The 14,392-nt window shown below is 38.6% G+C and overlaps 2 protein-coding genes across 3 annotated transcripts in view; one reads left to right on the forward strand and one right to left on the reverse strand.

Annotated features, from left to right (window-relative positions):
* The first annotated feature begins 1,864 nt into the window (after positions 1 to 1,864).
* Positions 1,865 to 7,815, forward strand: LOC146521408 (myelin-oligodendrocyte glycoprotein-like). Its single transcript, XM_085155332.1, has 3 exons — positions 1,865 to 2,400; positions 5,617 to 5,958; positions 6,197 to 7,815. The coding sequence occupies exons 1-3, from the start codon at positions 2,337 to 2,339 to the stop codon at positions 6,355 to 6,357; spliced, it is 567 nt and encodes a 188-aa protein (XP_085011458.1). The 5' UTR covers positions 1,865 to 2,336; the 3' UTR covers positions 6,358 to 7,815.
* A 455-nt stretch (positions 7,816 to 8,270) lies between these two features.
* The window catches only part of LOC146521409 (protein NLRC3-like), a 32,892-nt gene continuing 26,770 nt past the window's right edge, over positions 8,271 to 14,392 (reverse strand). Inside the window, exons 8-9 of one of the 2 annotated variants that reach the window (XM_085154931.1) lie at positions 12,416 to 12,462; positions 8,271 to 12,240 (exon numbers count right to left, since the gene is read on the reverse strand). In XM_085154931.1, the coding sequence (XP_085011057.1) occupies positions 11,714 to 12,240; positions 12,416 to 12,462 (574 nt within the window). In that variant the 3' untranslated portion in view covers positions 8,271 to 11,713. The remainder of the gene's footprint in view (positions 12,241 to 12,415; positions 12,463 to 14,392) is intronic. The other variant, XM_085154930.1, reaches the window with a different exon arrangement.

A 14,392-nucleotide genomic window follows, 5' to 3' on the forward strand; every position in this document is an offset into this window, starting at 1 on the left:
ACTATTAGATAGTTACATGAAGAAACCTTATGAACACAAGCACACTCACCCACACTAGTGTATAAAGAGGTGCTCACAAATGCACACTATTTTGGTTGGCCACTGCCTCTAAACATATGATGCATTATTGGTACTGCTGCTCAGTAACATTTTATGTTTATTATTTACTGTTACTTTTGCATATGTTGGTTGTTGCTGTGGTTTCTCTATTGTGTTGTTTTCAGCAGGTGTTTTCAGCAGATTTGCAGTGTCTTTTCTCTCTCTATTCCTCTTCTCCTCTATTTTTCCCCTCTCCTTGTGTTAACTTCTTCCTTAACTTCTCTTTCCTTTTTTTTCTCTTTCTTGTCCCCAGCCCTGTCTGCTCTGATTGCAATAACTGAAAATAAATAAATCCTAATATAAATCTAATAAGCTGTGAGAATCAAGTGGACCAGTATAGCGAACGCTGTAATGATCCACTTGGGAAAGTAAATCTGTTGGTCATTTTTCTGGTCCTACAGACAATAATTGTGATTGCTACACTGCTGGATAGGACAGGTGGGGGGAAAAAAAAAAGGGGGGAAAAAAAAGAAAATTACATGTCATTAAATGTGATACTGAAAATAATTTGCTGGTGCTTAGTTGCAGCACATTAACTTTTCTGGTGTTGTTTGACCTGTAAGCTCAAAATAGCTGCTGGCTCTTCATATTAAATATATTCACCTATTCAGTGTATATCACAGCCCTAACCATAGGTCTACTATGAAATGAGAGTAATGGGTTATGGAGCTGTGTTGTGCTTAATGTTAGTTTTATGTGTGTTTCTTCACTTATTCTTTTAGTTACAGCAGGTTTTTAACTGCAATATAGGTTTCCTGCCTGGGGAATACGTTTTATATGTGAGTCTCTTTTGAATGTATATTTCTAAATAACTCGTGAATAAACCCAGTTGTAACGTTACATGAGTGCATTCTGACTCGAATTCAAATGTGTTAGTTTGCTTTGATCTTTTTACAAACTGAGGTCATTTCCACTTCTCTGTTATTAGGCTGTGGAAAAGAAGCTTCAGTGTTTAAATGCATCCACCTGCTCCTCCATGAACAATCAGTCAGCTATGAAACTTCAAGGGGCAGAAAGTAAAAAGAGCAAAAATTTATTTGCATATTAAATTAAAAACTTAAATGGACATTTACATGGATCAACATGGTCATGTTAGAGCATCATTTGCATTACTAAATAACAGAATCAAAAGAACTGCAGATCATTTGGCAGTTCACACAGAGAAATTGCAGTGATATTAATGACCGTCCCACAAACAGGAAACTCACAGGATAGAAAAAGTTCACTCACTAGTTTACATAACTTAATAGGTCAAACATCTGACCAGTTGAACAGATTTACTCAATGAACTCTTCTACAGTATTCTTTCCTGGTAAATAAGGAGAAGGTATTTAATATTATTTGGGTAGCTCTACATGTTGGTATCAGGAGAAAGGACATGGTGCTAAACAACCATTTAAACAGGACAGGGTGGAGGCGGACATGGCAAGGTGGGTCCTGGCTAATAGGCCAATCGACAGCTTAAACTTTGTGTGACAGAGCAGATAGAGCGTAAGACAACCCTGAAGACTCTAACTCCCAGAAAGCTTAAAAGTTAACCAAACACGTCTAGACTTACCCAACCCAATGAAGCCTACTCAATCTCAATATCCCAATGAACACACATATATTTTATTTTTACTCAATAGACTTTATTTTATCAACAGGTGTTTTGCTTATAATTATTCATAGTTTGGTATGATAAACAGCCTTGTTCGAAATTGCATAATGCCTGGGTGCGTCACTGTTTTACAGAACAGACCGGCCAGATGTGACGATGGCATAAATTTGCCAGTAGATGTCAGCGTGGAGATGTTTGTTGTCGTTTTGAAACTTGCATTGTTTTGATACAATTCCAGTACAATTGCCTCAAACGTGTTTCAAAAAACCTCTGTATTTTTTTCCCATCATAAAAATGTAGCAGCTGGGTGTTTTCAAGTCGTGCATGGATTCTTTACGGGACGGCAACTCTTGTTTGTTTGTATTCTGTAACGCGGAAGTGCCAACATCGGACTTCAGGTGAAAATTTCTACATTCTACCTCACAACCAGAAAATACCAGAAGATGCCAGAATGTTCTGGAAAACAAAGGTTTTATAAACCACGCCTGTGCAATAATTTCTGCATTTTTGATCATGAAGTTGTAAGTGAAACGATTAAACGTAGCCGTTCTTTTAATTTCTGTTATTAGCGAAACCAGTCATTTTAGTTTAGTTTCGCCAGATTTTTTATTTAATTTTTAGTTTTAACCAAGCGAAAATGGCTGGAATATTTCTACTATCAGTGCTGCTTTTTGTCATGCGGATGACATCGTCCTCTGCGGGTAAGTTTGTTTAAAGTTCAAAGTAGGGTTCACGGACCGTGTGTGCGTATAAATGACCGTGGGTTTAAGTCGGTGGGTTTTTACTTTTGTTATCCTTAAAGGAAAAACTCAGAGATCGACTACCTAAACTAAAATCAGTCTTTATTAGGAGGTTGAATATTTGAAACAACACACCGCTGGGCTTTCAGGGCATCATACAGAGCCCCAAGTCACACAGATAAACAACTTTTATAATATGTGAATACACTGTACTATCGTCATCGGTTGTCTCTTGGGGTATAGTCTCTGATCGTCCTTGTGTGGTGTTCGTGTGGCACTCTGGGTATTTTAGGCATTAAAAAGCTGTTTCAGAATGCGCCATTCCATACCAAACTGTGACTTATGATATTAATAAGTTTACTGTTTAACTTAAATTCTAAAAGACCGCAGCTGCTGTTTGTGATGTCGAGCTTCCGAAGCACAGAGGTTTTTAGAGAGAGCCTACAGTCAAATTATCTCAAGAGGAGAGAGCCACGCTGCTTTCAGGGAGTTTTCAGCTCAGAATTGTACCGTGAAAATGAAATGTATTTTTATTAAGGAAAGAAAATGCATTTAGTAGGATTTAGTTAAATATTTACTTTTGAAGTATCTGAAAAATAAAAATAAGCTTCTAGTTTTGTTTGACAGTGTGTCAAAATAAACCTGAGGACACAAACTCCCGGGAAGAGTAAAAGTCAACCAAGCTCATTGAAAAAAAATTTCTTTGCATTTTATTGTACAGACTGGTTCATTGTGCATTACGCTGAATTACTAAATACCTGAAGCACAAATATTACACAATAGCTAGCTAGCTCAGGCCCACTGATGCTACAAACACAGCTTGCTGTCTTTAACAGTCTCAGTGTTTTTCTTTTTGTGGTTGTACAACTTCTGTAGCAGAATATGTATTGTTGTTTCTTTACAACCCGGTGTAGTTTCTGTTTCCACAGACATTGTTTAGTTCAGTATCTGTGGTTTCACGACTGCTTTCACTGATCTGGAGCAGATTGTGGTGCCAAACTATGTGGAGCCAAAGAACAGTCTGATAATGAAGATGAATAAGTCTATCAACATCACCAATCTGTAAATAATGATACTAATGCAATTTTTTAAATTAAGGAACTAAAAATTAACGATGGTTGTTAGCCAACCCCCCCCCCCCCCAAAAAAAAAAAACAAAACCAAAAAAACCAAAAAAACCCAGAAAAGATTATTTGCTTATTTTTTATTTGATGGCTCAATATATATCATACATTTGGACAGGGTTACATGTACCACTGTGTAGCATTTCCGCTTCTTTTAATAACCATATCCAATATTGTGTTTTGTTTATCCAATATACAGTTTATGTCTGGGAAGTAGTGAGACTAGTTGCTGGACTTTTTGGGGAGAGATGTTGTCCTGTTCTTCCCCAGGTCTCCTTTGTCATATTTGCTGTTTAATGGTGTGCTAAACAATGTCAACTGGTGAAACATCTGGACTGCAGGCAGGTCAGTTCATCATCCACATGGCTTTTACTACAATGTCAATCTTTTGCTATAGATACAGTCTAGCATTGTCTTGCAAGGTTTTTCCTCAAAATTATGTCCTCTGGATGGGAGCATGTGTTGCTCTAAAACCTGTATATACCGTTCAGCATTGGTGATGGCTTTACAGATGTGGAGATTGCCAATTCCAAAGGCATTAATACACCCCCATACCCTCAGGCTTTTGAACTGAGACCTGAAATGAAGCTGGATGGTTCCTCTATTCTTTAGTCCCTTTTCCGCAATTTGTAGATGCAGTTCTTTTGAAGACTAGTGAACCTGTGCCCATCTGTATGTGTGAGAATCTCTAACATCTCTAAATGGTAAAAAGTCTCAGTTTAACCAGTTTTATATGCTTTCTTTTTTCTGTTATGAAAAACATAGGGGTTTAGTTATAAATTATTACATTCTTTTTATTTATATTTCCACAGCTTCCTAGCTTCGTTGAAATGGGCTTGTGTCTTTAGTCTGTTTTTCAGCCAGAGTAGCTTTAAAGTTCTGCAGCTACAAATAATAGAGTTATTAGTTAATTTGTTTTACATCAATGTCCATTTCTGCATTCATGATTTGTTTGTATCTGTATGTTTTTTGTATCTTTGTTTTAAAAAATCAGAGCCAAGAGGGGGAGCAACTGATGGTGGGCAAAAGAGCTGCATGAAACCTTAGAGCCACAGGCTGGAGTCTCCTGATCTAAGAGTTGGTTGGGAAGGAGCTAGTGTACAGTTTTGAGCAGGTGTCTGAATATCCTTTTACCTCCCCGGTCTGTCCAAAGGAAAAGGTGATGCGAATATATTTCAAAAAGGCACATTCAAGGTAAACAAGGTGCTGGATGTTGCCTTAGTACAGTCCCTGTCACCCATACATGTTCCCCAGGTGGAGGTAACATGAGCTTGTGTGCACGCTGAAGCTTGTTGGCGCATTTGTGGTCACTCCCCTCTCACTGGCCCATGTGATAACACCTCTTGCATAATGTGCTGCTTCATGCACACTGTGGGATCATGATCACATGCCTTAACCTGTAGGTAGCAGTAGAGACTGACACATTACCCCCTGAGAATTGTGACCTACTGCTCTTAAAACCTTATGCATGCCTATTTACAACTCTACTAAGTCTCCCACAGGTCCATGTGAGCTCAGGACTTTTATCTGCACAAGATCATATTTCTGTCCTGCTAACACTTTGGTGTCCTCCTTTGAATCTTACACATGCAAGTCAGCTGTGGGTTTGCTCTTCATTAAAGTAGGGAAATGCATCCTCTTTATCACCTTCCATCTTCTTCAAGAGATAGTCTTAAAGAAGCTGAGTGAGTGAAGGTTTTCTCTTTCTGCAAACTGTGGTGTGAGCTTTACTAGCTGGTTTGGCATTCTCATGAAGGTACATAGCTCACTATCTAACATTTTTGTTTCAAAAATGTTCAAATTCTACAAGATTTTTCTGCCAATGATAATAAGGGGGGGATCTGATCATTTTTATCAATGTTATTGGTCATTTCATTCAAATTCACCTATTCAAAATAAACTGGGTGATAGCCGGTCTGCCAAATAACGTGCTCCATCTGGTTCAGTTCAGGAGAGCTCAGCAGTCTCTTTCTGATCCTTACTCAGATTAGCTGCTATATATGTGAATATTTGTACTTTTATCCTCTCTGCTCTGTGTTGTTTCCTCTTTCAGACCAGAGAAACATGACAGCTGAGTCTGGACAGAAGAATGCCACTCTGCCATGTCGAGCTCCTAACAACAACACCATTGTTATTGTAGAGTGGAGCAGAGCTGATTTGGGAGAAAAATATGTGCTTTTGTACCGGGATGGGCAGTTTCTCTCAGATGACCAGCATCCATCTTTTAAGAACCGGGTGGATCTGCAGGACAGAAAGATGAAGGATGGAGACGTGTCTTTGATTCTGAAGAATGTGACTACTTCTGATAATGGAACATACATGTGTTGCATCATCATGGCAGGAACAACCTCGTGTGACCCCATCAGCACCATCAACCTGAGTGTTGATCCTCCAGGTGAGTGAGTAGAGTTGAGTGTGTGTGTGATCAGAGGTGAAGCTGCTTCCTGGTTGTTGATGTTTGTTTCTAAAGATGTTGTTGATGAGACTTTGTAGAAAGCAGCTGGTCTGAGTGATGTGATCAGAGTGCAGTAGATAATGTCTGACAGCAGTTTGAAGAGGAAATGGATTCTGTTCTGTTCTTCACTCATCACCTACCTGACAGCTGACACCTCACACCTGTTTCTCACCTGCAGGTCAGATAGGAGGACACACAGAGGATGAAAGGATGAAGGGTGGAGGGATGGAGGATGTCTTTTCCCAGCTGATACTTGGCTTGATCGTTTCTGCCATATATACTGCTATTATTGTTCATGTGATCTGCACAATACGTAGACAGCAGCAGGACCACTACTAACCTCATGCTGAACAACAACATTCAGAAATGTTAGAATTTTTTTTCAAGCAGTACTCTGCTGCAGCTTTTCCAAACTCCTAGGCCTAGGTATGCTCACTGGGTCGCTTATGTAGCAGGTGTGTGAGGATTTTCACATCAAATCATGTGTTGTGAGACACAGTTTTTGTGGCACGTTGGCCGGTCATGCATATCTTGATTTTTATAACTAGGTGCATTGCACCCGACAGCCAGGTTTCTAGGCAAGAGTTTATGATCGTGTAGGGTTTTGGGGTTGATAATCTTGAACAGAAGCTCAGAGATATACAGACAGAAAAACAGAGGTGTTTGACAACTTTGTAGAATTTGTAGAAAAAACTTTGTGGTGACACCTATTGTTTAGAAGAATACTGCAGCAGCACAACTCTCTGCTTCCAAAATAATAAATTAAAACACACCACTGGGGCTCTCCATTATTTGGGCTGGGTCTCACAAGCTAGAAAGTGGTGGAAGAAAGCAGCAAACAGACAAACAACCATAACCTCACAATTGATTAGCCAACTGTAGAGTGGGGAAACAAGCAGTAGCAATGAGCAACTCCTGGAGAGAGAGCACAGGAAAAGAAAGCAGCACTGCTGGTATACACCCACACAGCCCTGTAGAATTTACCATCAGGGTAAACAAACTCAGAGTTGTAAGCTAAACCTACTTCCTGGTGGAACAGCGGCCTGATTCTATTTATTGTGAATACATCACAAACTGTCTGTCCAAAGCATGCTTTCTGTTCAACTTGGGTTCAAGTACTGTACAGCTAAAATATATTTTTTAGAAAGTAATGTAGTATATAGGAGAACAGGAAACTGGATTCCATCATCTTCATAGGCCATTCAAAGATTCAGAGTATGCAGGGAAGGATCAAGGCTGAAAAACTGGACCGAATGATTCTGGCATTCAGGCCCCCACGCAACGCTGCATTAAAAACAATCCTGATTGCAGGCTTGAAATCACAGAATGTTAGCAAAGATACTGAATGTATAATTTATTTAATAACAGTCCTATCTGAGAAAAGGGGCCACAGTGTTTACTAATGAAGATTTGCACTGATAAAAAAAAATATGAAGAAATATGAGCTGCTATTTTAACTAGAGCATAGTGGCAGAGAATCCTGTTCTTTTAAGCAATGTTGGTTAATAAAGAGTTTTAATTAAAGGTTTTAAAGGATTGCAAGTCCTGCCATTTAATTTGCTGTTTTCTTTTCTGCAGCTCTATATTCACAGTTATTTTGTCCAATAAACTTTGTTCTATGAAATTGTCTTGCAACGCCTCTGCTTGTTAATAACAATCCTGTTTGCCTTTTGTAACAGCCCTTCCCAAAGTGTTGTGCCCACCCACTACTGCATGTGTGTATGGAAGCTTGTAGAAGAATGAAGATCGAAGATAGATACAAAATACTGTTAATCTGACTATCTGCCATTCTGCAATTCATCTCATGTAAACCTATGTAGACCTCAGTAGAGTTTTCTCCAAACATGACATCCCAGTGTACTTCAGACCCAGCAACACACTCAGAGAGAAACTGGTTCACCCGAAAGACAAAACTCCTAAGCACAAACTTAACAATGTGGTGTATGTTGTACAGTGTAGCGAGGAATGCCATATATATACACATACATATACATATATATATATATATATATACACACATATATATATATATATATATATATATATATATATATAAATACACATACATATATGTATATATATATATGTATATATATAATATATATATATATATGTATATATGTATATACATATATGTATATATATATATATATATATGTATATATATATATATATATATATATGTGTATATACATATACATACACACACACACACACACACACACACACACATATATATATGTGTGTGTGTGTGTATTCAGATTTAATCTGAGCAATTCAAATTTAACTTATTCAAATTCAGTTTTTGATGGCAAGTTTGACTCTCATCATCCACTGGAGCACAAACTGGGTGTCATCAGGGCGCTACAACACAGAGCGAACACCATCCCCACTGACACAGCAGCCAGGGAAGCAGAAGAACATCACAACAAGAAGGCCCTGAGTAAATGTGGTTATCCCAGCTGGACTTTTGTCAAAGCTGCAAAGGTGCCTAAAGAAATCTCAATTCAATCCAGGAGAGAAGGACAACCGCCCACTCAGCAAAAACCTGTAGTGATCCCATATGTGTCAGGAGTATCGGAACAGTTGAGACAATTTTTTTCTAAACACCGGGTTTCTGTGGCTTCTAAACCCCCAAAACACGCTGCACCAAAAATTGGTCCACCCCAATGATCGGAGTAAACAGAGTAACATAGTGTACGCTGTTAAGTGCCAGGAGGATTGCCAGGATTTATACATCAGGGAAACCAAACAATCTCTGGGTAAGATGATGGCACAACACAGAAGAGCTACCTCGTCAGGCCAGGACTCTGAAGTCTATTTACACCTACAGGCCAGTGGACACTCTTTAGATTAATCATTAATCATTAACCTGCAGTAGGTTTCTGCTCCGACTCTGACACCTTGAACAAACCTAGAGAACAAACATAATGTGGGCGTAGGCTTCAGCACTGTGAACATTAAACACTTCACACCATAAAAGAGTCTCAAGTTCTAACATACCAGACAAAGATCAGCTTCCACATTCTGATATGACTTAGATTAATAACTAACCTGTAGCCGGTTTCTGCTCCAACTCTAACTCCCTGTATAAATTCTGGTGACTGTGACAGCTGCTAGTAGAAGAGTTTGTTTTTAGGAGGTGGAGATGTTCTTAGAACAAGTGCGTAATCGGCTCTTTGTGTAGACGCTAAAAGCTTTGAGCTGAAAACTCTCTGCTCATCACAGAAGTTCAGGCTTCATGTGGACATGAATCAAAGTGAAAGCAGAGAAACTGGAATGAATCAGGTGTTGTAGAAGATGGGAAAACAGGTTGTAGAGAGGATGCTGGTCCTTCTTTGAGCCTGACATCAAACATATCATGTTGTTCACGTGCTGTCAGTGTGACACAAATAAACCATAGGAACAAAGATGCTCAAAAGTTATTTGCGAACAAAGTAAGAAAATGAGTGAAATCAGTCCAAAGTAACAGAGCGAAGAGCAGCAGATGAAGCACAAAGAGCTCCTCCCTCATAGAGGCAGACTTGTCTCAGTGTGTGGGCTCATGTTTCATTTGTCAAGCTTCAATAAACTGGAGGAGAAAAAGGTGTGCTCCCTATGGAGCACAACTTATGGTCCATTCATTGTTTTGACACAAAGAGAGAAAATGTAAGGGAACAGTCACAGCACTTTGAATAGCTTGACTTAACAAAAAAATCAGCTGGTAAAACAAATATATGAAAATGCTTGTTGTACAGATGAGTTGGCGTAATAGAAAAAGAAGCAGGAGGTTTAGCTGGCAGAGGTTTTTAAATAAGAATCATTGAATTGAAACAAAGAGCTTGATTAGGGTGAAAGGTAACTCTAATCCTATCAGAGCTGTCATAAAGATGGAGTTTCTCCAAGCATTAGGAACTAATCTCTGAACAAAAAATTATCCATGATTGATTCTATATTAGTGTTTCTCTATACAAGATCTTAGTGTCCAACACAAAAGGCGGAAGCTGGACACTCACACCATGTGAATGCTGCTGTTACACTGTCAACACACCACCGGCATGTTTTAGTCACTTCACCACAACTCATATCAGGACAGACTGTCAGAGGTTCACTGCCAAAATTACAGCATGAAAAAAACAGACATAGAAAAAATACAAGAAAAAAAGCAAGTCTGTGCAATATTTGTGTAAGACACATTTGTAACATATGAACACAACACTGTGAAAAACTAACCAAGTTTATTTCATATTAAAATGACAAACACAAATAAAAGAATTGATCCATAAAAGCCGATATTCATTATTTAGCTCATCGATTCAGCACAGTGGACAAACTCTTTAACCAAACAATGTGATACAGAACATATGTGATGCTTTGTTGTTTATTAGACAAGCCACAGGCAATACGATCTCTCAATACAATCATATTCTGGTTAGAACTGCATTCAAAACTATTGATCCAATATTTTCAGCTTACATGGCTGAAACATTTTCAAATGATAAGCTTCCAACAATGAGTGAAACAGTGAAAGCATGTGGAGAGTTTGGAAAAATCCCATTAAGAAAGAGAAATCAAACATTTGGATTCATTTTAATGAGCTCAGACTTCTTAAAAATGCAGAAGAGCTGGTTGTGTAACTTCAGAGAAACACAACATACTGATATTGACTGTGAAGCATAGAGTGGAAAAAGACAACATGTGGATCCTAGAATAATGGTAGCTTCTATGTTTAACCCTTTAAGACCTACCATAGAACCAATATTTTAATAATATGTATGCATTAAGTGCATAGTAATTACATAAATTGCAAAAAAGTGCAATAAACTACAAAAAAATTGAAAATCGGTTTTTTTTTTTAACATATATTTCTAGTTAGAGAAATTTAAGAGGCTTATCCCTCAAAACTGTAAATACAAAAAAGTTGCACAAAATAGTTTCCTACCACAGGAAATTTATTTTGAGTGTCTTCATAGTTTTATTTTGAGTGTCTTTTGAAATACACCAACTTTTATATACTGCAGGAAAAACGAAAATAAATATTATACTGCAAATTTGCAAAAAAAACAGCATATGCATCAAAATAAACTATTTCCAGCAGTGCAATATGAGTCCTAAGCATCCCAGAAACGACACAGAAAGTCATAAAGCAAAGATAACTTTTAAAAACACCAGTATAGGCTCATGAGGCCCTGATGGTAAAAAAAACCCCTACATTTCTGCGAAAATGAAGTCACTTCCGGTTTCGGTCAGGTAATGGCGGACATGCAAAAGTTCGCGCTGACGTCAATTCCAACGTAGGAAGTGTTACAAACAGCTGATCGGATCAGCAAAGCGTGTTTCTGGAATATTATGTTTTTGTTGCTGCAAGCGCTTTTTATGCAGTTTTTACAAAGCTATATGTGGAAGGAAACCGTGACCTAGGACAAGCTGATGGCACAAGATGTAAGTACAACTCCTCTGGTTTCATATGCAAAAAAAAATATTGCGCTAGCTTACTTGGTTGCAGAGCTACCGGGATTTTAAAATAGTTACGCAAAACAGAGCGTGCCCGCTCCGACCGGCTTTAAAGGGTTAAAGGAAGAGGAAGAGGTTTACATGGAATCATTTAGAACAGTTTAAAACATCAACTGATTGAATTTGTGAATCTGTACAGACTAAACCATCAGTTGAACAGTCAGAGTGTTTCTCTAACAGGAGGACACTCTTTACACTCAACTCAGCACAGAGTCACTGACGAACCAGGCCAAAACCCCAATCCAGGGTAAAGAGTTTCAGTAAATGTGGTGTTGAAGGTGTGGAGGTGGATCAGAGTGTCAGAGGAGACTCTGTAGAAGGACAGAGTGCCAGCCGGATAGTCCACATACACTGCTACTCTGTTAGAGACAGAGGAGGAGGAGGAGGAGAGGGGTGTTTTTCTGTTATTGTAACAGATAGAATAAGGACCATCATCAGTGCAGTACAGACTCCAGGACTGATCATTCCATCCAAACACACAGTCACCACCTCCTTTCCTTCTGATTCTTCTGTAACTCACTGATACATAAACGTCTCCTCTCCACTCGACCTCCCAGTAACAGCGAACAGTCAGATCATTTTTACACAGCAGCTGAGGACAAATATCAAATCTGTCTGGATGATCAGGATATGACTGAATCTCCATAATCCATGTCACCTTCCTGTTGTTGTCAGACAGTTTGAGGTTTGTGTGTACTGTGTTTGTGTCGATTGTGAGTTGACAGGAATCTGATGGAGAGAACAAACACAATCCAGCTGCAGTTATTGATCCATCATGTGTTCATTGATTGACACTTTGATGATGACTTTTGACATCGGAGATGCGAATCAATGATGTGACAGTTTGAAGATGGTTGAATGTGTGCTGCCTTGTTTTCATGAATCACATTAAAAACACACTTACACTTCCTCAGACCTGGTCTCAACCATCGGACTCCAGCAGGCTCCATCCTGAAAGGAGGAGGGGAGTCAGACCAGCACACTCTTTCAGCATGAACACATGGACATTACATGGCTGTCATACACATACTGTTAGACACTGATAAAGGAAAAGTCCAACATTTTCACAAATACACTTCAATCCAAACGTGAATCAAACTGCTGATGATTTGGACTGATCCTGGATCTTTCAGTACACCACTGAATTGAATGAAATATGACTGATTCAAACTGTGACCTTCATTATTTTTATATTCCTCTTCTGTTTAGCTGGAAAGGACACCTCCCTGCCTTTGCTGCCAACTATTTTTTCTCCACTTGGTGTTTGTGTGGTTACTGCACATGACGTCTGACTTCTGAGTGAGTCCAGCATTCCGATGCAGCATAACGCAGTGCACAAGAGACAGTATACAAGGTTAACAGCAGGAAGGACACAAACTGTGTCACATGCTGTTAATTGTCACAGTTTAATAGAGATTAACATCATAAATTCATTGTGTAAACTTATTGTAAATTAAAGGACAAAAGACAGAAATAAAATATGTTTGAAAACCTCAATATAATTATGAATTAAAACCACTAAATGTGTTATTTTAGCTGTTAAAATTGTATATAGAAAAACACAACAAAAGAACTTGAGCTGAACTCATGTAACCATGGTAATGCTTTTCCTCAGATGAAGCCACAGCCAATGATGGTTAAGGAGCTGAGTCGTGTGAATATATCTGATTTTTTGAATCTCCTTTCTCTCATCCTCTCTCTCTGTCTCTTTGTGTGACAGGCCATAGTCTCGCCCCCTCACGGCTATCTAAAAGCAAGCTAACATTGCTATGCTAATGTTACTGCTGTGGAAAAAAAAAATCACTCTCAGTTTAATTGTATGTCACGATCCTATGGTCTCAAATGTGGTCATAAATATTTTGTACTTGTAAATCAGTTTTGTATGTGTAAAAAGAATTTGTGTGTGCGTAAAAAAAAAGTTTTGTATGTGTAAAAAGAATTTGTGTGAAACTCTGCACTCATGTTTCAAGTTAGAAGTACGAATTTTGACCCAATTTTTCTTCCTTTCAGCTGATTGGTCAATGTCATGTCAATCACATATTTAACAATCCAATCAGAGAATAGAGGCTGTCAGAGGGGCGCTTTTTTGAACTGCAGGTCCTTGAAGGGTAATAGAGATTGACAGACCACATGACTTTCGCGCATTACATGCCGGGTACTAGTGGCAAAACAAACAATTGCTATACATCAAGAGGCTTATCCCTCAAAACTGTAAATACAAAAAGGTTGCACAAAATAGTTTCCCACTACAGGAAATTTATTTTGAGTGCCTTCATAGTTTTATTTTTGAAATACTCCAATTTTTATATACTGCAGGAAAAACGAAAATAAATATTATACTGCAAATTTGCAAAAAAAGCAGCATATGCATCAAAATAAACTATTTCCAGCAGTGCAATTTGAGTTCTAAGCATCCCAGAAACGACACAGAAAGTCATAAAGTCAAACATAACTTTTAAAAACACCAGTATAGGCTCATGAGGCCCTGGTGGTAAAAAACGACATTTCTGCGAAAATGAAGTCACTTCTGGTTTCGGGCAGGTCATGGCGGACATGCGATAGTTCGCGCTGACGTCTATTCCAACGTGGGAAGTGTTACAAACAGCTGATCGGATCAGCAAAGCGTGTTTCTGGAATATTATGTTTTTGTTGCTGCAAGTGCTTTTTATGCAGTTTTTGCAAAGCTATATGTGGAAAGAAACTGTGACCTTGGACAAGCTGATGGCATAAGATGTAAGTACAACTCCTCTGGTTTCATATGCAAAAAAACATATTGCGCTAGCTTACGTGGTTACAGTGCTACCGGGATTTAAAAGTAGTTGCACAAAACGGAGCGGGCCCGCTCTGACTGGTTTTAAAGGGTTAAAGGAGCAACAACATT

This window comes from Neolamprologus multifasciatus, chromosome 3 (genome assembly GCF_963576455.1).
Source record: "Neolamprologus multifasciatus chromosome 3, fNeoMul1.2, whole genome shotgun sequence".
In the NCBI taxonomy this organism is placed as follows: Eukaryota; Metazoa; Chordata; class Actinopteri; order Cichliformes; family Cichlidae; genus Neolamprologus; species Neolamprologus multifasciatus.

What these genes read in the sequence shown, in the direction of transcription:
- LOC146521408 (XM_085155332.1), top strand. Translation starts at nt 2,337, where the DNA reads ATGGCTGGAATATTTCTACTATCAGTGCTGCTTTTTGTCATGCGGATG. An exon ending in GATGACATCGTCCTCTGCGG is followed by an intron (nt 2,401 to 5,616) that starts GTAAGTTTGTTT and finishes TTCCTCTTTCAG; the next exon opens with ACCAGAGAAACATGACAGCT. An exon ending in CCTGAGTGTTGATCCTCCAG is followed by an intron (nt 5,959 to 6,196) that starts GTGAGTGAGTAG and finishes TCTCACCTGCAG; the next exon opens with GTCAGATAGGAGGACACACA.